The sequence below is a fragment of the Megalops cyprinoides genome, chromosome 18, assembly GCF_013368585.1.
Source record: "Megalops cyprinoides isolate fMegCyp1 chromosome 18, fMegCyp1.pri, whole genome shotgun sequence".
NCBI classification, from domain to species: Eukaryota; Metazoa; Chordata; class Actinopteri; order Elopiformes; family Megalopidae; genus Megalops; species Megalops cyprinoides.
The window spans coordinates 5663721-5690716 of NC_050600.1; the positions used below are offsets into that span (position 1 = coordinate 5663721).

General features: G+C 45.8%; 1 protein-coding gene across 2 annotated transcripts in view; it reads right to left on the reverse strand.

Annotated features, from left to right (window-relative positions):
• Positions 1-8973: 8973 nt before the first annotated feature.
• The window catches only part of mllt3 (MLLT3 super elongation complex subunit), a 55293-nt gene continuing 37270 nt past the window's right edge, over positions 8974-26996 (reverse strand). The window contains exons 8-14 of one of the 2 annotated variants that reach the window (XM_036551553.1): positions 16438-16510; positions 15462-15515; positions 14708-14846; positions 12952-13051; positions 12423-12494; positions 12086-12157; positions 8974-9193 (exon numbers count right to left, since the gene is read on the reverse strand). In XM_036551553.1, coding sequence (XP_036407446.1) covers positions 9062-9193; positions 12086-12157; positions 12423-12494; positions 12952-13051; positions 14708-14846; positions 15462-15515; positions 16438-16510 — 642 coding nt within the window. In that variant the 3' untranslated portion in view covers positions 8974-9061. The remainder of the gene's footprint in view (positions 9194-12085; positions 12158-12422; positions 12495-12951; positions 13052-14707; positions 14847-15461; positions 15516-16437; positions 16511-26996) is intronic. The other variant, XM_036551554.1, reaches the window with a different exon arrangement.

A 26996-nucleotide genomic window follows, 5' to 3' on the forward strand; every position in this document is an offset into this window, starting at 1 on the left:
GTTAGAATCACACTCACAATCCCCTTTATCCTTAAAACAGTATAGTCACTTCTGCCCAGCAGTAAGACATTACATCTGGGTGAGTTACAGCTGAATCCTGCTACGACTTGGTGTAAAGGGGTCTATTGTGAGATAAGACATCTGGGGAATGAAAGGATGAACGTACAGACCTATTGCAATGAATTAATTTTTTCCTCCTCTCAGTGTTCAGGCTTGCTCAGTGGGCTTTGTGCTTGGCAGGTGGCAGGCATTTGGACGATGCCAATGCGCTCAGGTGCTTTTTTTCCATGTCTAGCACCGGCGAGCCACACATGGGTGACTTACTAGAAAGGACGCGGGGATGAAAGGGGGGGAAACATGGCCATGCCTGTAATCTGCGCGGGGAGGAACGAGGGGGACGATTGAGAAAAGTAAGTCGGCGCAGATTTGCAGGGGCCGAGGGTGTACCCTCCTCTCCCCTCCTTTCTTCTCCCGGTCCACGGCGGCCCCGCATTGTGTGTGTGCTCGGCGGAGCGACCGCGGGCGTGCTCAGACGCGGTGGGCTGGCAGGGGTCACGCCTCGCTGGCCCGCCCAGACACATCAAGAGGAACAAAGTGGGGAGGGGGGGGGGGGGGGGGGGGTTAGAGTGGGGGGGAAGCAGCGGCCATCCCAAATGAAATCAAAGACCAGGGCTTGATTGTGATCGGCTCCAAAAAGCCCGACCCATTCCGGGGGGGGGGATGTCTGTGTGTGTGTGTTGAGTGGTGGTGGTGGTGGTGGTGGTGGTGGTGGGGGGGGGGGGGGGTTGCAAAGAAAAAAAAAAAAAATCCATTCCAGGGTATCTGTGGACCTGGTGGTTTGGGAACTCTTTACATTGCACCACCAGGTCCTCTCCACGCTGGCCGAGGAGATCACCCCCTCCTCTCAGTCCCCTCCTCTCGCCCCCTTTTGAAGTCTGCTTGCTTTTGTTCTTTACATAACTTGATCTGATTTTTTGAAAACCTAATTTGTATGCGTTTTCGGCGACAGAGCTGCCACCCAGAATTCCACAGGCAGGACTGGCAGAAAGGTCAACGCTATTGGCCAAAGAAAAGGCCTGGGACAAAACTAAGCTAAAACATATAATAAGTGCTTTTGAATTATTGTCACTGTGTGCAAATTTGATGACAATGGCGGATTAGGATGGGGAACAAAATGGCTGAGAGAAAAGGAAGCCAGCATGCTGTGGTGGTCGCTGCTCTCAATTCACTTCCTTCATTTTGAAATGATTTGAAACCACAATTTCATTTCAATGGCGGAATTAGATTCTTCACAAGCGGTTTGTTTAGCTCATACGCTTACATCCATTGTTATTCAGATTCAGAATCAGCACGCTTGTTGAGGACTAGCTTGCTGAGGACATTTTTTTTTTTTGCTTTTTTGATTTTATGATATCATTTTTTAAGGGTAAGTAGCATAATTTCCCAATGAATTTTTACCTTCAGCAAAACTTTGATGGAATATCATTTAAAAGCACAACACCAAAATAGCAAAGGGCAGGAATTAAAATATGTCAAAGCTAGTTTTGCTGGAACATTTCATGATCAGAAATAATTAGCCATAATTAATCTTAAGTACATCATTGAATAATGCACGATGGATGTTGAGAGGTGGGGGGAAGGAAAAAAAAACCTTTTCCAAATTGTCCAAAGTGGGGAAATGCTTGTAATGTTCATTTTCCTCTAATTTCCCTCTCCGTGTCTGGATCAAAACCTGCGCGATCGGGGAGCGATTTCTTTGTGATGCCAGCATTTACGAGCCTTTGTGGCGAGCAGTCTGGAGGATGCCTTTGGGGGGTCAGCCTTTTCATCAGGCCCTGGCTCTAATGACTTCCTTTAGGTGCTTTTTGACTGCCTTCCAGTGGGTCTGCTGGACTCTTTCTCCTCAGACTTGGCCCCGCGCCAGGATGACAATCAATGTCTCTGTGTCTCTTCTGTGGGAGATTACTTCTAGGGTCTCCTTTTTATTGGAGGAAATGGTATTTCAGAGCTCAAACAGGATGTCCTGCTGTTGGCCCTGACTGTGAACTGCTCCATTTTTTTTCCCTCTCTGCCAGTGCAGAGACTTTGAAATGGCTGAAGTTAATCCAGGATCCCAAAGTAGACGGGGTGTTTTTTTTTTCTTCTCTCTTCTTTAGAACCCCAGTGAAAGCAGACACAAATGAAATACTTTTCTTCTCCGTCTTAAACACGCGGGGCCGAACACTTTCACCCCCGCTGCACTGCTGTCTCTGCCCGGTTTACGGCGCGCCGGCGATGTTGCCGCGGACGACCCCGGGAGCGCATCGGCTCTGGATCTCCTCAGTGAGCGACTGCAGGGCCGGGAGAACTAAGAGGGGAGCTTTTAGAAGCCGGGGCCAAAAAACTCACAGTGGGAGAAACTAAACAAACTGGAACGAAAGGCCATTTGGGGATCGCAGCCATATTCAATTTATTAATATCCCCGGTGCTGGGTAGTTTCCTCGGCTGTCAGCCCCTACACCGCCCTGCCATCTATATGTACACATATACTTATTTAAACGGCCCATTAGATCTGAGGCGAAGTGAGAAGCAGGGGCAGCTTTTGTGGTTTGTCACTAAGTCTGCTTCCCATTCGGCCTCTTCAAAGGCCCGCGGGCTGACTCTCTGTGGCCCGTTTAATTGGGTCTGGGGAGGATTTATGGAGTAATGAACAGGTGTTGGGCGGGAGAAAGAGCGTGACGTGGATTAAGGCGAGAACCCCCGCCTCCCCCTTAAACACACACACTCTTTCACACACTCACTCATAACTGTGGAGGGGTCTTATGATGATCAGTTTCTCATAGCATTCCTTCAGCCTGACTGACTTCCTCCTGTGGAGTCAGACACTGAGCAACTGGACCCACTACTACAGTCTACTTGACACTGTTACAAACATTGACCATAAATACCTTACACTAGAAAATACACTCTTTACGCCTATCTGTCTCTCTCCTGAGAAAACAATTAAAAATACGGTGTGGGGTTCACTTGGTGACATCATTGCTGATTAGCATGCTAATTTTGTATATATATATATATATATATATATATGTGTATATTCTAGCTTTAAAAATATGCAATATCAAAAAATGAACATTTACTGCAACCACCCTTAATGGTGGTATTAGATGGAAAGTAAACGAAACAGTCACTCCTGTCATATAACATTTGCGCATAAATCTTTATCTGCAGATCTGGAACGTCCAGGATTAGAAACTGACAAAACAGGCACGTCTTTGTGTAGGATTGGCTAGGTGACGGTGCACGAACTGCAAGAATATTAAAGGTGCAATGGGGGAAGAAAACATTATTTTTACGTTTAGTTACAGTTTTTGTATTTATAGTAGTTTCTAGTTACAAGCACATTTCCACCGTTATCAGTGTTTTGTTAATCCAGATTGTGACATTACAGCGGCCCTGACAAAGCGACAGGCAGAATGATCACGCCAGCGTTTTAATAAAGCAGGGGAAACCTTCTGCCCTCCTCACAGCCCTGTATCAGCCAGCATCACACGCCCATCGCACACATAATGACCTCACATGTCATCGCAGGTCTTAAGGATGCTGAGGTATCCACAGCAACGCCGCCGCCGCCGCTAGCCGCTTTGCGGTGGCGGTGTCCCTAATGGTCCGTCTCTCTTAGCATCCGTGACATCCGTGACACACTGACTCTGCAATGCATCTCTCACATACAGTGCTGGACAAAATCCGAACCACCCCCCCCCCAACCCCATCAGGGCTGAGAGAAAGAGCTGAGGATGATAGAAAGTTTATCTTCATGTGAAGTGGAATTATAAGAATGGCCAATGAATATGCTCAGAGGTGTGAGTAATCTGGGAGAGGGAAAGAGCGAAACATATTTGCAAAGGAGACTTGAAAAAAATCCTTGTGAAATAAATGCTTTGGAAGCTTGTTAATCTGGTTCTTGCAGGGGGGACGGGGGGGATGGAGGGAGGGAGAGAGACAGAGAGAGTGTTTTTTTTTTTAAATAGTTGTTTGAAGTAGAAATGAATGTCGAAACTAAGGCAAGGGCAATAAAAGTGTTATGCATGTATGTGTGTGTGTGTGTGTGTGTGAGAGAGAGACTGAGGAGGCCCTTTTACAAAGAGGGACTTGGGAGTAAGAGGTATGAAAGAGGCGTGTTAATACGATTAGAAGTGCATCACATTTTTAGAATACCCCTGCTCTGCCACCAGGACGCCAGCTGTTCTCCCTCGTTTGAAGGCTACACAAGCTGGTGTTAAGTGCTGTGGCTTAGTGCATTTGTTACAATCGCGCGCCCCCCACCCCACCCCAATCGGAGACCGGTGGCACCTAGTTTCCCCTGCCGAAACGATCTCCGCTGGCTTCGTTGGCTCTGACACAGGGCGTGCCACGCCGTACGTGCACCGTAAAAACCGCTAACGTCGTCCCGTTTTTTTATGATGTCAGCTGTTCGCAACAAGGAATCCATCCCGAATTATCCACTCATCACCTCGTCTTCGCCTGGCATTATGAGGTGCCAGCCCTTCTACACGTTACATATGCGGAACTGTCAGCTGCACAAATTAACGATGCACAACTCATTGCTCGGAAGGCTTGGCCACAGTTGGCGTTACCTGTACAGACCGTATGTGCGTTCGTGCGTGCACGTGTGTGTGTGTGTGTGTGCACGCGCACTTGATAAAGGGCCAGCGCCGTTCCAAATCCAGTCCCCTGCTTCCCCGAGTCTCACTGCACCTTTTTTCCAGCAATGCCAAGATGCCACGGCCTGCTCCCACACACACACTCTGTGGTGCCCAGCAGTTCCTGCCACCTGACTTTCAACCTGTGACTAAATCTACCAATCATCCGCCGGCGATGAAACCGACACAAGTAATGCAATCTGAGCAGTGTATCTGAGCTGACACTGACCAATAATGAGATAAGCGGAGTAGTGGCAGGGGTGATTTCTTATATTACTGTAGGCACAGCTAGGTTAGCAAGGGGTGACAGAGGTTGACATCAAAGCAAAAAAAGCTTAAATAAATGTGTAAGGCTGCTTCTGGCTCCAGCAGAGCTCTGTGGTAATCAGGCTTAATTGATTAGTTAACTGAGTATTAATCGAAATGAGATATCGCAAAGCAAGTATCAGCCGTTAATGGTTTGGTACACATATGGGCTGCTGGAAGTGTTTTAACAGAAGGACAAAAAAAAAAAAAAATCAATGGGCTTCCACAACGTTTGCTTCAACTGGAACGAAAACCAGCACATGTTGTGCTCTCAGGACCAACATGCAGAGACTCTGGGTATACCATCACCAGACTTTATACGAGACAAAACTCTGTACACAAGGAGTAGTGATTCAACGGGTATATCTCAACATGTTATTGTAATTTTATGATTGCACACAAGCGTCTTTATGAGGAGGCTTATTGGCCAAACTGCCCTCTCCTTCCCCACCGCTATCTACAAAGAAACGAACCGCAATGGGCCTGTACCAAGAGAGTCTAAGCGGATGTGTTTTAAAGGACGTAAACCACAGAAAACACTGACTCAGTAGGGTTCTTATAATGGCATTAAGAGTAAGTTAAGTCACATGACTAAATCTGAGTCTCTACACACACACACACACACACACACACACACACACACACACACACACTTAGTCACATACCATTTTAATTAACTGTACTGATCACTGGTGCAAATCTGCACTGGTACAAACACACCCGGGTTTATTTACACTACCTGCATTAATACAGAATTGTACAGAGCCATATTACAAGGATGACACTGTGTGTTCGATCTTCAAGGCCAATTCCTTTTCAGATTTTTAATCCATCCTTGATCAAGACATCATGACAATGTGTTTCGGATGGCATTCCATTTATTTAGCCAAACCCTCCCCGAGATCTTCAGAAAATGAGTTTTTTTTTTTTTTAAACTTTGTGAGACCACCCACTTTGCCAAACACATAAAAACCATATGTGCTACACAAGCCCTTCATTCAAGCTGAAACAGGGATGTTGTGACCTGAGAGCAGGGTTATAGATTAATAAAGGCTGTTCATGATCCTTTCTGCTTTTACACATTGTTTCATATTTCAGTCCTTCTCAGGATCCATTAGCATTTAAGACCCATTGTAAGCAATAACCGAGATGGGAAAAGATTACTTTACAGTGCAATTTGTGGAGCAAGGTTTATGGGGCGCTATCTGAAAGTGTGCACACTCATAACTGTGTGTGAAAATCTTGTATTTAGTTTATATGTATCTACCCGTATGCAGTTTAAACTTTTTGATTTCATTTTTTATGTTCCGCACCAGATTACAACTTCAATATAAGTGGAATGATTTAATGTTTAACACCACTAGGCAGTCACTTGCATGCTTTACCATGCTTACTCTAATGCCCAAATGGCTTACTGACAGTCCTTTAAAACTCATTTCATTATTTTTTTAAATAGGTTTTGTTGCTACATGGATTTATGAAGTGAATGAAAACTGGGACGAGAATTGGAATGAGAATTATTTTTTCCTCTTCTTGACATTACAGAGAAACCAAGGCTAGTTATTAAAACATGTATTCGATAGAAGAAATCAGGAGCTGAGATTTAGCCAGTGGGGAACGACACTTTGCAAAGCACTGAATGAATGAAAAGACAAGACGCAGACAGATCTCACAAAAGTGAACTGATATTCTTGTTTTATAGGAAAGCTTGCTAGGTGGACGATAAAACACTTACAGAATGTATTATCTATTCCACTGCAGAGAGATAAAGGACCCATTGTCCTAACATTCAACCCAACACATGACTGCAACGGCATTGTAAGAAAAAACAAACATCAAAATGGAACTGCCCCCCACCCCCCCTTCCCCACCCAACACCATCTACATACAAAACATCTCAACGAGAGGAACCTAATGTATTTTAGGAGTTTCACTCAACTGCTCGGTTGTTCAGATAGACAGCTGTGGCAAACGGCAAACATTAGATTTCTAGGAGACCCTACTGTTGCGATCCATCACACTTCCCCTTCCTGCCATCAAGTTGCCCCTCCCACCTCCAGTAATGAACCAATAACAGCACTGAGCTGAACAGCTCTCTTTTGGTGCCTGCCCCTGTACCATGGAAAACTGGAGTTGGGAAGCTGGCAGGATGGACATATGACCGAACCAAGACAAGTGAAAACAGGCTTATCCAGTCACAGGCCCGCCATCATGAGGGGCTGCCCTTACTGTTACCAATTCACATGAACAATCGTGACCATAAAGATCAGGATACCCACTCTGACACCTTTACTGGTGTTCACATGGGCCACAGTCAGTAATTGCACATTGTGTAGAAAGAGTAATCTTGCTTCAAGTAAAGGGCACTCTCATTTGGATCTGGACGACAGTCAAGAACTCTCCATGAAAGCGGGGCAAAGCCTTCCAAGAAATGAAAGATAACATTTGTATCACATATAAAGTTTATATACACATATAAACAATATATAATGATATTCTTACATTATAAAAAAAATCTTTGGGCTGAGAAATGGGACAGGGGGGAAAATGATAGAATGAGCCATATTTTTCAACACACACTGGAACAAAAAATACAAAAAAAGGCATGTTCAAAAAAAACTCGTACACAAATTACACACAGTGCCAGTAACGATCTTCCTCTCAGTTGCCCGTTTTGGTCATGTCTGTACCCCTTACAGACTGACCTGCTGTGTCTCTAACACGCACAGTGACACGGAGGACAGGAACTGCTTTGCTTTCACGCAAACACGAGCTCAGCTGTGCCTTCTGCCCTCATCACGCTCGCAGGAATACCACAGGGCTTCCTGCTTGGAAAAACAAGCCAAATTAACTTAGGTTTCGTAGATTAACAACAGAAGAGTTTTCCACCTCCACAAAAAGGAGGGGGGAGGATGGCGTTTCCCCTCCACGCAGAAGAAAGGAATTCGGAACTTGGGTTTGGCAACTGAAGCCCCCCCCCCCCCCCCCCCCCCCACAAAATAAATAAGGTTAAACAGGTTCAAAAAGTACAATTTTTTTTTCTACAAAATGTCTTACATTTGTAAGAATACATTAATCCCACCAGTCCCAGAATGCGTAGGTTTTTCCTTTCTCAGCGCAAGCCTGGCTCTGGCCAATGGGATGTGGTCACATGACTACCAACCAATCCACTCCCTCTCATCTCTGCACTTCAGCACATGAACATTTAAGCCTGCCCCGATCTCATCAAACTGAAACTAGTGCACGAAACATAAAATATGCCACCCGTCTTTGAAATCAATATTGGCATTTTCATCATCTAATTAAAAAATTTATATTTTTGTACCAAGAATAGAACCTTTTTAATTTTTTTTTTTACAATTCAATTTGCTTTCAATTCATATGCTCACAACATGCTTGTAAATCTCTTTCATAATGCACCCTTGTCTTCACATAGGTCTTCACATAGTGTCTTCCCATCCTTTATCTGAATTCTTGTACACAGAGGAATGAAAGCTCTGCATACCAAAAGGTGACCTCGTGCATGGTGCTCCCATAATACAGCCCCACATGCCTGTTCCTGAAGTGCTTGTACGGACACCATACTGTTCTTTCCTACACAAGATCCCCAGACCTGAAACTCAATAAATAGACGGACAATGTAGTAAGGCAGTGTTAAACATGCATTCTTCACAAAGTACGCAATTATCGCACAGACATGGTAACAATATGCACATTCATTAAGAGCAAAGGTCTTCGTTTTCCCATGGTTTTTGTGAAGTTTTTTTTTTTTTTTTGTTGTTGTTGGTTTTTTTTTTGTTTGTTTTGTCTTCAAGGCTTTCCAGGTGAGCTGTGGGCCAACAGGAATGATATCCAAGGTTTGCAGCACTTTCCCTCCTCTCCACCGTGGCCAGCTCTTGGACAGAGAGAGACGCATCCGGCTTGCAGGAGATGAAGCTGAGAGAGGAGGATTCTCGAGACTTGGCAGGTCATTTGTTTTGCTGCATAATTTCAAGTAAAAAAAAAATTTTATACCCCCCCCCCTCTGCGGGCGTGGTTGTCGTCCTCTTAGCGGCAGCCAGCTGCCCAGATCCTCAGGATGTTCCAGAAGTCTCCAGATAACTCTGCAGTTTGCGCACCGTGGTCCTGTCCAGTGAGCACAGGTCAAAGTCAAAGGTGGTGTTCGTGATGTGAAAATGTCCAGTTTCTTCTATGAGGTTGACTATCTGAAAGAAAGAAAGAAAAAAAAAAAGCACAATCAGCATGAACGGTCTGCTTAGCCTTTGCCCTTCTCCAGGGCAACCTGCATGGTGCTTACACAGTACCTTTATTTATCTTCATCACATTTATGAAGCTCAATGTTCACTTAAGCCCACCTGGAGATCAAACATGTAACCCTGTGTACAGACTCCACTCCCTCCCCACCACAGCACAGCACCACTCAGTATTAACCCTGAGGCCCGTGGGCTTGCTGGCCTTTTATGGAACTCTGAAACCGGCAAGATTTTCCCATTTATGTAAAACGGAGCAGGAGTTCAGCAGCATCCGCACGCTCTTCTTTAAACAAAGAGGAACTGTTTACATGTGGCACGTCTCGGCGGAGGGACCGGGGAGCCCCTTTCGCATCTGAGCGAATCCCCAAAGCTTGCGCTGTCTGTGAGGGATCACCGAGCGTCTGAGCGAATCCCCAAAGCTCGCGCTGTCTGTGAGGGATCGCCGAGCGTCTGAGCGAATCCCCAAAGCTCGCGCTGTCTGTGAGGGATCACCGAGCGTCTGAGCGAATCCCCAACGCTCACGCTGTCTGTGAGGGATCACCGAGCGTCTGAGCGAATCCCCAACGCTCGCACTCGCTGTGAGGGATCGCCGAGCGTCTGAGCGAATCCCCAACACTCACGCTGTCTGTGAGGGATCGCTGAGTGTCTGAGCGAATCCCCAACGCTCACGCCGTCTGTGAGGGATTGCCGAGCGTCTGAGCGAATCTGAATGCTAGCGCTGTCTGTGAAGGATCGGCGAGCGTCTGAGCGAATCTGAATGCTAGCGCTGTCTGTGAGGGATCGCCGAGCGTCTGAGGGAATCTGAATGCTTGCGCTGTCTGTGAGGGATCGCTGAGCGTCTGAGCGAATCTGAATGCTCGCGCTCTCTGTGAGGGATTGCTGAGCGTCTGAGCGAATCTGAATGCTCGCGCTCTCTGTGAGGGATCGCTGAGCGTCTGAGCGAATCTGAATGCTCGCGCTCTCTGTGAGGGATCGCTGAGCGTCTGAGCGAATCCCCAACGCTCGCGCTCTCTGTGAGGGATCGCCGAGCGTCTGAGCGAATCTGAATGCTCGCGCTCTCTGTGAGGGATCGCCGAGCGTCTGAGTGAATCTGAATGCTCGCGCTCTCTGTGAGGGATCGCTGAGCGTCTGAGCGAATCCCCAACGCTCGCGCTCTCTGTGAGGGATCGCTGAGCGAGCCTGATATCAGACACGTGCTGTTGGACGGCGCGCAAAAAAACATCTAATTAAAAACAAATTTTGGGTGAAGTGTTGAGAAAGGCGGGTATTGGGTTTTATGAGACCCTGAGCGGAACGCCGAGTCCCCCTACGCTATGGATCAGATGCCACTCGCTGCAGAGATGCACTTCAGAAGCGCCCCCCCCCCACAAACCTGCTATTGGTTACATTTCTCCTCCATACTGAAAGTAAATCATATCAGTGATTAGCAGGACTCCAGCATGTCTGTGTTGATGAAGCCCTCTCGCGGTAATAGGACCTGACCTGATTGGCCGGTTTCACACTACAAAGCCGGGGTCCATGTGGAAAACATTTTTCCCCCCCTACATCCTGAAATCGGGCCAAAAACACAAGGAGACCCAGAGGCCTGTTTTGACATTGAAGATAGAAGTCATATGCTTCCACGACCAAGGTTTACAGTCAGGGCAATAAAACCATGTTAAGACTGGGACTTTTTTTTATCATGGGCTTATTCAGTAGGGATTGGGGGGGGGGGGTGCCCTTGTTTGCATACATTTGTGCTTCACTGAGTGTATGTCTGAGGGAAATGAATACTGCTCATCTCTCCTTTCACATTTTGTACAAAACCATTTTATTGTGAGAAGTAATCAACATGAAAGCCTTCTCAATGACATAAGCTAATTTTCCAATTTCCAAAGAAAAAAAAAAAAAAACAACGCCTAAAGTTAATGGCTTCCATCTTTCATGGACCAGGATGTGGAACATTTCTGTAAGCTAGTGAGGGGATGAGGGGTTTCCTCCACTGTTCCCTACATTCACACTGGGCGTGGAGTAAAGCTTGGTGATGTGTCTGCAGTGACCTTGGCCATGTGCTGGAGGCCTGATTCTGCACAAGTAAGGCGTGCCGCCAAACTCTCCGTGACAAACGCACTACAATCCTCCACAATGGTGACGCAATGCTGATTACTGCTCTCCATAACGTATCAAGGAATAATGTACCAATGGAACACTGATGTTCAAACCGCCTGCATTCCAGGGTGGAAACCCATTCACTTTACAGTAAGGAATTTCCTTTCACTGTCTGTACACAAACAAGAGCATAAGATACAGTTAACCTTCAATGGTTTGGATAAATGAGAACTTTCATGGTTAGAGACTCCAGGATGGTAAGATGGATATATAGGTATTCTATGGGGACGATGTGATAGAAATTCATTTTCCATGCATGCCTGTTTAACCAGACCAAGTGCATCTGCTGGGCCTGCTTCCTCTCTTCTCCCATTTACAGTTTACATGAGTAGACCCCTGCACTTGGTAACTTAGACCTGGGGACCAGACCAGTGAGCTCAATGGCTTCATCATAAAACCACACAGTGGCCTCCATATTTTTTGTGTGAGGTTCATGGTTATCACTGGACTCAAAGGTAGGGGCGTGCATTAATGCTGCCTATTGAGGAAAAACCAATCCAGCATCTCTGCACTGTAGACTGCATCTCTCTCTCTCTCTACCTCTCTCTCCTACCTGCTGTAGAATGTCCCTCCCTCTCTCTCCTACCTGCTGTAGAACGCGTCCCTCCCTCCCTCTCTCTCCTACCTGCTGTAGAACATGTCCCTCCCTCTCTCTCCTACCTGCTGTAGAACCTGTCCCCTCCCTCTCTCTCCTACCTGCTGTAGAATGTGCCTTTCTCTCAGTGCCATCAGTCGCCGGTGCAGTTCCACAAGCTCATCCAGGTAGGCCTGCAACACAGAACCCAGCCAATCACATGACAGACTCAAACTGTCGTTCACCTATAACTGCCTGCAAGGGTCCAGCTTTAAATTTCACTAGCACATGCTTTCAAATCTACCATGACAGTATCATCTTCCCTTGAAAATTTCAAATGAAAGTCCTTTGAAGAAAAACAAATCAGTCTTTCACCAATTATCCACTGCAATGTTCAGAATAGAATCTTTGTTTTAATGTGATGTTCCTGGTGTTTAGATCAAGAACATACCAGCCTACCTTGTCACAATCAATGTTTTTAATTGTTTTCTCTGGCTTCATCTGCTTTATTGGGCTTTTTACTTCTAGTATCTGTGGGAACAGGAAAAAAAATTGAGCAATCACCCACAGTACAACTGATGCAAACTGACATGTTTTCCTACCAGTAATTGTAAACAAACACAGTCACAGATAAAGCGTATGCATATTGGGACTTTTTTTAATGCTAATAAAGCACTCCAACAGATTTTCTAGACGCTGTGTCCAGTGCCTAATTGCATGTGACATGCAGCTGTGTTCAATTGCATAATGAGACGTCAGAGTGACGGTAAACGAAACCCAACTGGAGCATTTGTTCCACATATCAATGATAAACCAGCGTTCCTCCCTCCATTCCACATGCCCTGTGTCTGAGAGAACTGAGAGGAGGCTGATTACAGAGCCTGTCAGCTCCAATGCCATCACCCCACAGCCACAGACATGTTTGTGGGGGCACTGGAGGGGGGAGGGGGGAGTGGGGGGAGACACAATGCCGGCGGGGGGGCCCGACCTGATTATTGCTCGTCTTCAGCAAAGGTGGGGGATCGTTTCGAGGTGGGGGTGAGGAGGCGGAGCTGTTCTCACTGTCGCTGCCGTCACTCAGACTCACCCTGCAGGAGCAAAAAAAAAAAAACAAAAAACAAAACAACAATTAATAAATAAAATGAAAAAAACAAAAAAACAAAATGAGAGCTTGAGTTTGACCCAAGGACTTTTCAACTGGGGGTTCTCTCCCCACTTTGAACAAAACATCTCTTACAACCTCACCACAGCACTTGGTAAACCATTGTAATGTTCTCTGAAGACAAATTTGCAAAGACTAGGCTGGCTCAATGGGAACACAGTCAAGCCAGTGGGCCTTCTGGGGAAGAAGCCATTTATATAATGATTACAGGGTCCAGGGATACAGCACACTGGTATATCCAGCTGGATTCTGAGCTTCACCGTAGGCTTTTCCCCCACACTTACAATACAGTGACAATCTACACCCCAAAACCCTCTGGTGCATTCAGTGAATTTCATTTACATTACATAACATTACTGGCATTTAGCAGACGCTCTTATCCAGAACGGCTCACATCAGTTAGTTTTTTTTTTTTTTTACAATGCTATCCATTTATACAGCTAGATATCTACTATGGCAATTCTGGGTTAAGTACCTTGCCCAAGGGTACAGCAGCAGTGCCCCAGTGGGGAAATGAACCGACAACCTCTCGGTTACAAGTCTTGCCCCCAAGTCTGCTGCCCAAGCTTTAGGATCAGAACTACTACTCTATAGGTTCTAGTGAGACATAATGGGATATTGCAGTTCCTGTGAACACAGGAGAGCGACACTCTTGCTCACATTTCACGTTCCAGACCGAATGGTTAATGTAATGACAGCAAACTTTGACCTTATGTAAAAACACAGTCACACTGCACTGAAACGGATAGGGAGGACTCAATATAACAAATAAATCCACAGAGACCCTGGTGGGGCATGTATATTGGATGCAGGAAACCTTCATCTGAATAACTCTCATAGCTGCATGTCACTCCATTTACAGTTCTGACCCCAAAGACACCATGTTGTGTGACTGCAAAAAAAATAAATCATTTATAATTCGCAGCCCACATTTCATGAGACGCCGCAAAATGACTGGGGAATAAATTTCAGTGGCTTTGTGTTACCATGTACTGTAGACAAGTTCATCAGGCTAAGCTACTTGGTCTGTTTCGTCTTTTGATCAAGTGGGAAGTGATTAACGTGCGAGTGTTAACAGAAATGAAGTCTAGTCCTCAAGCACTCAGCTCTGCTTTTAGAACAAGTCATTTAGGCACGATCATATACCCACAAGGCCACTGCATGAACGCTCATTCCACTAAATGTGTCTTTAATATATTCAAGAAGCCAACTTCGGTAAACAAACAGATTTAACTTATGATTAAACTGTCTAAAATTATATCTGGCAGCCAACCCTCTCTCGGAATTTGAGCGTCTGGCCAATAAGTAAAGAAACAAAAACAACATTCTGATGATTGGTACTCAATCATATGAGAGGAACATCGACTCTAATTGAGAAAATCTCCATTAAAATCATTTGTTTACAGTGGAATGTTACACACTGGTTTTTATTTTTGTCTTCCACAACATCATGTTGACAAAGGAAGAACACTGACTGGATCAGCCAGAATATGGAGGTCTGGTGGTTAGCATCCAATGATAAGGTCCGGTACAAACTTACAGGGCCACCGGACCTCACTCAGAGACAGGGCTCAGTACTGACCTGCGGTGTCGGTGAGTAAGATGTGTGTGCAGTGGCCGCTCCAGGTCAGAGTCTGCCTCGTTGTCATCATCCTCCTCAGACTCTTCCTCATTATCGTCTGAGTGGAGATCCTGTATTATGGACCGCAGTGGGCCCAGAACTGAGAGAGAGAGAGAGAGAGAGAGAGAGAGAGAAACAACGAGGATAGAGTGAGACCAGAGCTCTTCTAATGGCATTTATTTCCCCAATTCAAAAAATACTGCCTCTTTCAATCACCTCACTCCCAGGCAGATGTGCTAATTGCTCCTGGTACATGACCCATCTCACAGTGATCAACGGCACTGATGTAACACATTTTAACTTGGCTCGTTTCTGCCTTCACGGCCCTGAATCGCTCAACCATGCAGCGATACAGCGTGCATAAACAGGCCATCCTTGAAGCACGCCACTGAGAGAGGAGTAGGACAAGACAATGCCTATAAATCTCCATGGAGAGCTTCAAAAATCAATAGCGGGGGGGAGCAATTACTGAGCAGACTGTAAACTTCCCATCTGAGCACCAAACGCAAATACCATTTACAGTGATTAAAACTCCAGCATGCCGCCCACATCTGTGGATCTACAAATGGTCCAGGGTAACCGATGAAAATGTCTGTTTACAGACGGCAGATGCAGCCGGCGTAGAGCGTTAGCGCTAAGACCGCGTCGTTTCGGACGCACGGCTCTGTGGAGAGGCAGCAGTGATGGCGGCAGCGGGCAGGGTGGAACCGGTTACCTGTGTGGGCTGTCGCGGAAACAGCCACCACCTTCCTGCAGACGGAGTCAGGCACTGCGTCCATGAAACAAAACAGAGCACAACAGTTTATGGTCTTCTACCAGGCACTGGCCCCCATAAACAGCACACTTCCATAAACCCCGGCTATTAATGCGCGTTTTCTAACGCGCACCAACACAGCATTCCACCACAGTTCAGTGTGTAACATGACAGTATACAGCGTGTTAAAACCCCAACAGTACGATTTAAGAGGAAACTGCGTATTAGGATTCAAAAAATGCCTTCTCTGCCTTGCTGAAGATAATCTGCGATGCATTAGACGTGGCGGCTGCTTGCCTGTGAACCGCTTTCTTTTAAACAGACTTGGGACAGATCTGCCAAAACGCACTTAAGCGCTGCGAAAATATTCACACATCTGTGCTTTGGAGGGATTACTCTGATAAAACCATCAGTTGCACTGGACCATTTCCAAGACGGAACACGACTGCGTGTGTACCTCCTGCACATCGGATCCCAGTAATTTCACATGCGGCGATCTGAACTGCTCTGGGCTGGCTAAACGCGTAGCGTTTCTGTACCGGCCTCACACTGCTGCCATCTGAACAGACCGAGGACCGTTTCCTTCAATAATAAACCTTCCTCCGCTCATTACACAGTAGTACAAGTTGCTAGTCATAAATCTCACCGTGACCATATGATAGCTGTAGCACCATAAAGATCAGCCAAACTAGAAGACTGTAATACTGGAAGACAAGTTTTGGCATCAGCAAGGTGAGACCAGAGACAGTACAGAGAAAAACATGCACAGACAGGACAGTGCAAAGCATACAGAGACAGTACAGAGTGGAGCATACACGGGGGGAGTATATACAGACAGTATAGACTGGAGTGTATATGCGCTACAGAGTGTAGTATACGGATAGGGCAGGGCTGAGTGTATGACCACACAGGGAGAGACCCTCCGGACGGGCGGTACCTTGTCGTTTGCGGGTGGGGGCGAATCCGGAGCTGGAGCTGGAACTGGAGCTCGCCGGACTCGGTTGCTCGGACTGGAACACAGCAACCCGGAGGGGACATAAGGAGAAATTAGGGAATGAGAAGGGGGGGGGGGGGTTCAACACGCTCCTTTACCACCAACTGCACATGCTCAACACCACAACTCTCCCTTCCAGCGGCAGAGAACTCTTCACACACCCACCATAGCATACGCTTCTGGAAGTTGCCAGGCAAAACTTCTGTACTTCCAATATGACCAAACAGTATCACTTCTGGGGCCCAATCACCTGCAACCCCAGCTAATGAACAACCCTCAGCTTGGCAAGAATTCCACAGTTTACCAGGTTAGCTTCCCTTCATGTTCCTAAAACCCTCCATCTATCCAATAAGCAGCATGTATTATCCTATTATTATTCAAAACATATTATCCATTATCCATATTCAAAACATGTTGCTCACACATCTCACTGTTCTAAGGTGTAGAACACTCAGCTGAGTGCTGGAATATTCCGGCAGCTGAATGGGAAATGGGATGGCTCCACTGGGAATGGGAATTGGAGGGGTAGGGGGGTGGGGGATGGACCATAAAGCTGACCTAAATCATCCCAATGAGGGCCGGTGACAAACAATGATCGTACGCCATTTAACAGTGTCCTAGAAAAAGGTAAAAATTTCCCCGGATCATAAACCGAGGCCGTTATCTCGGGCCCTCTCTTCCACGCGGACGGCTTTGATGGTCTTAGCAGTTGCTTCCCTCCATAAATCAGGCCCCTGTTTCCCTCCTAATGAAGGCTGATTTATGAGGATTTACAGGACCAGGGGGTGGAGTTCACACTGTGCCATTCCCCCCCCAACATAGCCCCGCCCCTCCTTTCTCCTCCAGACCAGCCACATCTGGACTTTCCAGAGCTGTAGCTCTTTTACTGCGCCTGCCTGCAAAAGCACTGCTTAAAAGCAGAAAAACCAGTACAATAATAGACTGATGCGCTAAGCGACACCCTGCTGATATACAAGTATGATCTGGTGGTCTCAGAGACTTGGGTTTTTTTTTTTTTTTTTTTTAGATTGAGCTCCTCTCCGCGGCCTTGTCAAGGGGCTCTCCTCGGGCATTTCGAAATGTAGATTAATTGTCTGGAATCTCGAGATTTACAACACGCATCTGAACCGGGCTGACCATTTGTCATCATTTGAAACACTTTAAAAGCAGAAGGCGTGATGTGGCCTGTGTGGCCCTGCTCCCTGAGGACACTGAGCTGTGATTTCGGTGAGACGCTGGAATCACCTGGCTCGTGCAATTACAACTCAAAGCAAAAAAAAAAAAAAAAAAAAAAAACAACATCTTACCACACAGAATGCTGTCTATCCTAAGCAAATGGACACTGAAGGTTAAGAGCTAAGTGTACAATTTACTTTCCACCATTGGTTTTCAATTCATTAACACAGCTGCTGGTGTCTATGGTGCAACTTAAACGAAATTTCTCATAAATGAACACTTTCAGAGCTGTGAAAAGGCACCCGAGAAATATGACAGATGTTTTTTAAATCTTATTTTACACGCCCATGACCATTTGAGCAACCTTCCACAAAAGCACAGGGCCATAAAAGAGCTGAATGTCATACTAACAAAAGTAAAAAAACAAAAAACAAAAAAACCCTCTTAAATCATAAAAAAAAAAAATCAATGCTGGTACTGTACTGCTGCTTGATGGACAGTGGTCACATCAACCCTACACTGTATTGAGAATGTAATGAGATTTGGTGCTGGAGCGCACTGATCCAGCTGCCTGCTTGCAGACTGCAGGCCCCAGATGAAAGAGGACCCCCACACTACGGAGAGCAGCGTGACAGGTTTACAGGGCCGGCTCCCAGGGGCTGTGGCATTTACGGCCCCGCTACACTCACTCTTTCTTTCGCCTCAGAAACGGCACAAACGCCAGGCGCTCTCTCCCAACGCCGCCGTGCTAACAACAGGGAGAACTGCAACGGAATCCAGTGTCCAGTCAATGTCTGAATCCCACTCTGGCAGTCAGGCACGAGTGGGTTTAGAGAAGTCCCCTTGCACCCCCACTGCACGCCCCCCCCCCTCCAATACCCCAAGAAAAGGCGGCAATGCAGAAACTGTCCTCTCAATGGTCAGCACATCACACAGACAGCGTGGCCACACTCCCAGTATCACCACTTTGTCCGAGTAGATCACATTTCCAATGGTCTTTTTCATTCCCTTCACATAGAAATATACAGTTCAGTTATTCCTTTAAAATGTACAAATATATATATATATATATATTATATATACAGTCAAATCCATATTTATTCATCCCACTAATTAAATGGGAAAAAACATAGGAAAAAACAAACATTGGATAATTTAATCAGTTTGGACAAAAAATTATTATTGTACAGAGCAGAGTCATATTTTTCAAAAATAATCACTTTCATTTCAGAATACAGAAAAGATATGTAAGTTTTTTCTTTTATACTCAGTTTCTTCCTTTTTAATCAGGGGTACGAATAAATATTCAGGACACTGTGTCTATAATGTTCAGCTGCACATTTTAAGGGGATAGTTGAGCACAAAATTATGGAAAAAATTATTTGTTTCAATTCTGTTGCAGCACTGGCATTTTCTGTTTTACTAATTCACTGCTTGTCACAAACTGTGAATAAAAAATCTTCTGCACTCTATTTAGAGAAGGTTTAATGAATCAATTAGATAATAGATCCTGTTAACATTGTTAAGAAGTTAAGCATGTGGAAGAGATTTGCAATGTTGGGTAAAAATAGCCTGAAGGGAACATCGTCTAAAGAACCACCTGTTTTCTGTAAGCAGAGATGTACAGGCCTTTTTGATAGCATTTTGGCTTTGGAGGGCATGCGCTTTTAATTTAACGTGTATATATGTGTATGTGTAATTTTGTATGAATTTTTTTTTTTCAACACTGCCAATTTTTGGCTGTGTTGAAGAATCTAAAATCTTAATTTGTTTATAACACTTTTTTGGTCACTGCATAATTCCATTTGTGTTGTTTCATATTTTTAATGTTGACTATTATTCTAAAATGTGGAAAACGGAAAAAATAAAGAAAAGTGTGTCCAAACTTTTGGCTGATTTTATTTATATATATATATATATATATATATATATATATATATATATATATATATATATATAAATAATTGTGTGTCTATATCTCAAAGGCATCTGGGTTAGGCACAAAGACATAGCATGAAATTTACTCTCATGCATGCAAATTGTCTGGTCAACAATTAAAATAATCCCCCGTCTTAGCACTCAAACTGCATTTGCTAGGATTTTCTTTTAAAAAAAAGACCATAAAACTGCCATAAATTATAGCCTTTTGTGTGTGACAATAAAACTGGCATTCTTTACAGAGAGGCCACAGGCAACACAGATAATGACTCCAACAGCTTAATTCATGCAACACCTGGGAAACTCAAGTTGTATTTCAATTACAGGACCGGTTGCTACAATTTAGCAGCCAGACTACCTCTCTGAAGGCACAGATGATGACATGTTTATTTGGCCGAGAAGCAATTTCAATCTGTCCAAGAGAATGTTCCCAACAGAACCTATACCAGTCATGGTAAGGCATTATTTTTGTATCGTCTATAACCTCTTGTCAATCAGCTATATCAGCAAACATCTGAGTCCAAGCGGGTGAGTTGAGCCAAAGAACTACATTTTATTATCACGTTTGAAGTTAGGGTTGAAAGATTATAAACGTTTTCTTCAATCGAAGAAGTTCATTGAGCTCCTATTAAGTTAATCCTTTCTTGGAGAGGGTCCAAAAAAGAAATTACAAGAAACTATTAAAGTTAATCTTTGAATTAATTTGTTTACATTCCTCTTCGATGACCCCCCTTCATAAATGTGATTGGGCTTCTTGGGCAATGGGCTTCTCAAAGTCTTCAACTTTCCTATGAATTCCCGGAGCGACTTCAATTAAAATGCACTGCTAGAGATTTATTATACGACAGGCCAGCATAAAACGTTATCTGCTCACGAAGCCAGTCCTTAATACACTGGCTGCCAAGAAACTACACACATAAACTGTTCCCCTGAATAAGCAAAGGTCTTTTAAAAATAAATAAAAATTTTGGGGATTACCATGCAACTGATCCAAGTCTGATAACACTAAGACCAGCCTGTGGAGGGGTGTGCATGAGCTTCCTCTTCAGGAACGCACAGCATGAACAGATAGCCATCGAGAATGCTTTTCTTTGCTTTTCGAACCTGCAACCCTGGCAATCAAGCCGTTTCGTTTTTTTTAACCACACAAAATTACACCAACAGCAGGGCTGCTGTGGTGGTATTCTGGGGGGGGGGGGAAAATGTGAGAAGCTCCAAAGATCTCAGAGAGCAGGGTGGTAAACACTTATAGCCCCTGCCTGTAGGGTCTGGGGAAGGGGGGGGGGATCTTTGATGTCCACTCCCCCCACCCTTTGCATTTTATGGCCTGTTTGTCTGTCTGGGTGTCTAGCTGACATCAAACACATGGTCAGGAGACCTTGCCGTAAATCACCAGTCTCTCTCTCTCCCTCTCTCTCTCTGAGCCCTGGCCAGACACAAAAAAAAAGTAATAATAATGATAAAAGCATTTAAAAAAAAAAAAAATGCAAAAACCTAATGCAGCCCCAAAACTATACATTTTGCGTTTGTCACAGAACTGAGGGTGCCCAAAAAAAATGCTAAGATGCTAATCTGGCCTTTGTGTGCCGTGCGGGAATGACAGAAAGACTGACAGCAGGGAAACTTCAGGAGGCCTGGCCCCGTCTGTCACTGCGGAGCAAGGAACAGCCCAGTGGCACTACAACTATAAAACGCTACATTACTCTTTTTAAGGTTAATGATAAAGCCACTTCATCCCAAACAGACACGGCCATTCGAGTACAGCGGCTGACAAAGGACGCACTATATTTGGCGCTTGTTCAAGCGGCAGAAAAAACTAGCAATCAGCTGAACAACGCTAGAGATAAACAAGCATTATATGGGAACAAATGAGTCAAAATGTCTGTTCAGCATGCTAGCATTTTGTCCTATGATTCAATTACCAATTACATCACAGGACCACAAGTACAAGCAGAGCAAAGAACACTCATGTTTTCAACTTGACACTGGCTTTGGTGGATTGACAGTTCCCTAAAGATTAACTGGTAACGCTTTCTATTTTGTCATTATGTCTGCGCTTCACACTGGAAGCATTTCCTTCGGCGGAGGAGAATTGTGGGGTCACTACTGGTTACTGCCTCAATACCCCGAGATGAAGGAGGCCATAACTTAACACCAGTGACATTTTTATGTAAATAAGCAGGGCAGACCGCCAGAAAAGGAATTAATAGCCGTTTGTCAGGTCTGAATTTATGGCAGTGTGTGTCAAAGTAAACAGTTCAATGCCCCTTGTGACATGAACAAAAATTTAATTTCCCAGAGCCGGGGGTAGACTGCCATTGACATTTTGAATCCTTCATTAAAACCAGCAGACACTGCCGACGGGCCCAACTCACACAGACTAAGACCAGAAGAACAGGGAGCTTGGTTCCACCACAAGCAAAGCTTTAGTTATCAGACTAAACAAATGCTATCGACAGAAACTGAGGGAAGAAACTAGAGACCGTTTAAAATGACATAACACCAGGTCATGTGTTGGGGTATGAATATTATTCAGAGTAGGGGGGGTACCCACTATCAGGTATATACTGAGACAGGTGCCCCTGCTCCAAGTCACCCAATCATGACACTAGCATCTAAACATTCCATAGAAGGAGGCCGGGAGTAATGACATCACAGCTGAATGACCCAGGTTAGAGTGAAAAAAGCCTCACATGTTAAGCGATGAGGGATGTGATTTTTCATCTCTCTGGCCCTGAGAGTCACTCCGCCTCTCGCGCGGCTCAGGGGTGGCCTTCGGTGAGCTGCGTCTGGAGGTCACAGCCAGCCTGCCTCCACGGCACAGCGACAAAGCCCTCCAACTTGAAAGACACCAACCATCGGCTTTAAAAACAAGCGGCCCCTTTCTGCCCGACAACCCAGAGCAAGAAGCAGAGAACAGACTCTTTCAACAGCCCCATTCATTTCCAGGCCTTCCGTCTCTGGTAGTGTCTGATCCTTGAGACGGCAAGAAATTTAAGAAGTTTCATGTGGCCGCACGCTAGGCTAACAGTTTTCTTTAAGTGGGGGGGGGTGCACGCCTACTTTATCTGCAGACTAGGCCCCTAAAGTGAATTCTTAACGCAAAGCACAGACATCCCATCCCTTCCTTTCATTTTATGAACTTTATCCAGTCGAGGTCCTGACTCAAGACAATCCACAGGACCCCAACTGTTAAATAAGTGATTTTGTAGATAGTAGGGCTGGGGACAAACAGCAAAAACAAAAAGCCATTTCTCACTAGCAGCATTGTAGGCAAATAAAAAAAACTGCAAAATTTCACTAGTTATCTCCTCTGTTCCCACAAACAATATGCAGGTAGGCTAGCTAGCTGCAGCTCTCTCCGGTAAGGTAATATCTCACAGCAGCACCTGTTCAGGAACCAATGTCGTGTACTTCAAACTGCCAGGATGGCCACTCAGAGCACAGTCAACACATTTGGTGAGAGGATGCCACCCATGCACTAATACTGACTTTACAGGCTTTAAGCAGGCACCCAGTAGACAGACCAGGATAGAACCAAGCTGGCGTTTCTTCCGCGAAGAGGAGTGAAATAACCCGGAACACAAACACACACTTGAACAGAGGCCAAGGAAATAGGAGAGCTTTCTGCAGCACACACACACACACACACAAAATACGCGAAAGGGATGAAGCAAAACATAGCTCTTCGCTGTGCTAACTCTGTAACTAGAAAACCATCTGAAGGGGTCTTTAAAGTTATGCCTGCTGTCTACCTGTGTCTACACCATTTCCCCTCCTGCTGGAGCAGGCGAAAATAAATCAGACAGGAGGCAAGGGACATCAGAGCGGGGTCTCTGCCGTGGAGTTAATAAGCACTCTGCCAGGAAGAGCTGCTGGCCCACTGCCCTCACACTCCACTGCTGCTCTGAGCTGCAGGGAGTGGGGGAGGGGGATCATGTGTGTGCAGGCTCATGACCACAAGGCCAAGGGGTGGGGGGTTTGAGTCTCAGGTGAGGCCATTACACTGTGACCTGGAGCACCTACGACTGCTAAAACAATGACTGACCTGGCTACCCCCCTTTACATACCTTCCCACACCGACAGAAGATTTTCGCAGGGTTTTAAAATAGCCCAAAACAGTCCACTTTGGTACATGGTGTCTTCGGATGCCGCCCGCGTGGTTGTGACGAGACCGCTTCTATTGTATGTGATCGCCCAGCCCTGCGTGATTTTGGTCCAGGAAGATTCCTTCCCTGACAGGGTAACTAGGAATCCATTCAGTAGCCTTATAGACCAACTCAGGAGACCCAACCCCAAAATTTCCTGATGTTAAGTGCAGCATGATGGTAAGGAGCAGGACGTAACCAAAAAGGTTGCTGGTTCGAGTCCCCACTGAGATGCTGCTGCGCCCTTGGGCAAGGTACTTAACCCAGAATTGCTCAGCAAATCAGTAAACATCCAGCTGTAAGGGGCCAAACAGCACACACAGCAGAGCACCACAAATGACGCTTTCAGCTCGTGAAAGCAGCGGTGGGACCCGGGCGGTCCTGGCGTGCGATTACCACCAAACCGCAGCGATGCTCCGTGGCTCGTGTTGGAGGTTTTGGGGGCTGGAGAACACTGGAGGTGGTGTGGAGAGGGGGGGAGGAAGATTTGTGCCTGCACAAAGAGGCCCCCGGAGGCCTTTGCGATCTTAACAGCGCCGGAGTTGACACTCACGCTTGGGGGTAAAGCCAATCGCCCGTATTCCTCCCCGGATTCGGCCCGAGGACGGAATAATCCCCGTCCTGGGACACACCGTGGGCTGGGAAAAGCAAGCAGAGGCAGCGACACGGCATTGCTACGGGGGAATTAAAGAGGATAATGAAACGCGTTCTGTCATAAATGTGAGCATGCCCCCCCCCCCCCTTTCCTTTTACAGGCGCAAAGATTAAAGGGAAATCCTTAGCTATTCATGGCGTCCTGTCCCATTCTCCTTCAGTGCCATAAAACTATAAATCGCCCTGCCTGCTCTCTGACTAATAAAACACCCTCTCTCTCTCTCTTTGTGCAAGCCTTGACCCCCCCACCCCCCTCCCCCCCAGGCCCTCGCAGCAAATGTGAGAGGACCTGGCAACCCTGTGAAAAGGGCCACCGATTCATCACGGAGTCCCGCGGCGGGTTCCGAAATCCTCTCCTGCTCTTTGCACTGCCCCGGCGCAGGAGGTTAGCACGTAAGAGCACAGCAACGAGCGCAGACCGTTCGGCAACAGCTCCGCTCGTCGTTCTGTCTGTAGTCTAGAGCCTTATCTGGGACTCTGCGGGTTCAAGCGGTTTCCCTCTTCACGGCAAATCCAGAAACCTGCACTTTGGCTTCCACCACCACAGGAGTAGCCAAGGCGGAGAGCTGAGAGACGGCCGTCGGTGAGAGAGACAGGCCTGTGCAAAGTCACCCACACCCCGCAGGTAAAGGCCTCGGGCAGGAGGGCCGACCTGTAAGGGGCGGTTTGAGTTACTGCTCCGTTTGTTGTTACATTTCAGTGCGCGGGGAGCGTAGGCTAAGACCATGCTTCTGGGTCAACTCAAAACCACCTTCTGTTAGCGTGTAACAACACAGTACTGTAATGACAGGAATTCACACCAGGGGAGACCACACATGAACAGCTACTTCAGCGATCAAATGGGAACTGCATTCAAAAAAAAAAAAAAAAAGAGGTCTGTTGTAGTTGACACTGTGAATCTATTAACAAAACTTAACAAGGAACTTAAGTGTTTGTAGACATCTGTTAATGCATGTCTGTTTGCATTAACGTCCATTAAAATTTTTGTTGGTGCGTGCGGCACTTACTAAACACTTATTAAAATTAAAAGCTTGTCGGAACACGGACCATTTCCAGCAGGCTAGAATATCGTATTGTATTGTAACAGTAAGTACAAAAAAAAAATCTTACAGGGTGGTGCTTTCACATCAGGCAATAATGAATCAAATCCATAACTCAAGTATGAAATCTGAATAAAATATTAAATAAATACTAAAATTAGTGTTTCACATGCATAAAAATAGTCCCTCGGCATATGATAAGCAAGCCTGCATGGATGCATGCAGTGCAACGGGGGTTCAGCTGGGAGTAGACTGTGGGGGAGGGGCAGACTGCGTGATGGTGGCCCACACAAGTGTCTCAAACTTTCCTAGCAATGCTGCATACTCAACCATGTTCAACAGCACTCCTATATACCTCAGATATCAATTACAGAAATCCTGTCACTGAATGAGTGACCAGCATGTGTGCAGTAGAGAAAACTGGGCATCTCTGTCTTCTTTTGGAGGAAAGCACCACCCCCGATATAAAAAGCTGGTCAGCCCCCACGACCAGGGGCGGCAACAGTCTGTATCCCTTGCCTTTCCCCTACCCCCACCCCCATCCTTCTCTCCCGTAGATAAGATTCTGTGAGTTTCATCTGAAGAACAGGGCAAGTGGACTGAGAGAAAGAGCGACCTACCCAACACAGCACATTGCAGAGACAGACGGAGCATTTCACAGACCACATAAACACAACCAATTACCGTTAAGCAGCTTAGAAAACAGGAATAAAGACAGGTTCAGAGATGCTCAGAATGCTGTTATAGCCATATTCTGAATTTCCCTCATCTTTCAGACCGGCATTTTTGTTTCAGCTTCACAAAGCTTGCTTCTCACTGCCGAAGAGCACACACCTTATGACTGTAAAACAAACACGGTGCTAAGGCGCTTTTACAGTTTTCATGTCAGGGCTCTAAACAGGCTGCAATCCTTCTACAGGCTTTTTCCATTCCAACAAGCACCGCTTTATTGTCCTTTCAGTTAATGGTGATAATTTGACAGTTGTTTTATAAAAGTACTCCTGACTGAGCTCGCCTTACAGATTCCAAATGGAGTGCTCTACTCACAGGGGGAAAAAAAAAAAAACTGAGGCACAGCATCCCTGAGCAGAGCTACTAACTGAGACCATTAAAGATAGCTTCAGGGTGTCACACAGGAACATTCACGTATAGGGCTTCTACACATTGAAAAGAAGCCAACATCACTGGTATTTTATTAACAATGCAGGCATGGCAAGCATTAGAATCATTCAGGCAAAAGCTAAAAGACTGATTTGACATTACATTCACATTTAGCAGATGCTCTTATCCACAGCAACTTACATGTTATAGTTTTTACATGTTATCCGTTTATACAGCTGGATATGCACTAAGGCAATTCCGGGTTAGGTACCTTGCCCAAAGGTGCAGGAGCAGTGCTCCAGCCAGGAATCGAACCAGCAACCTTTTTGGTTAAGAGCCCTGCTCCTTCCCACTCTGCTAAGCTGACAACTCAGTCTGCAGACCTTCCAGTGACAGAGCTGTTTGAAATGAGCGAAAACATAACCGCACTGCGGTGCGGCTCTCA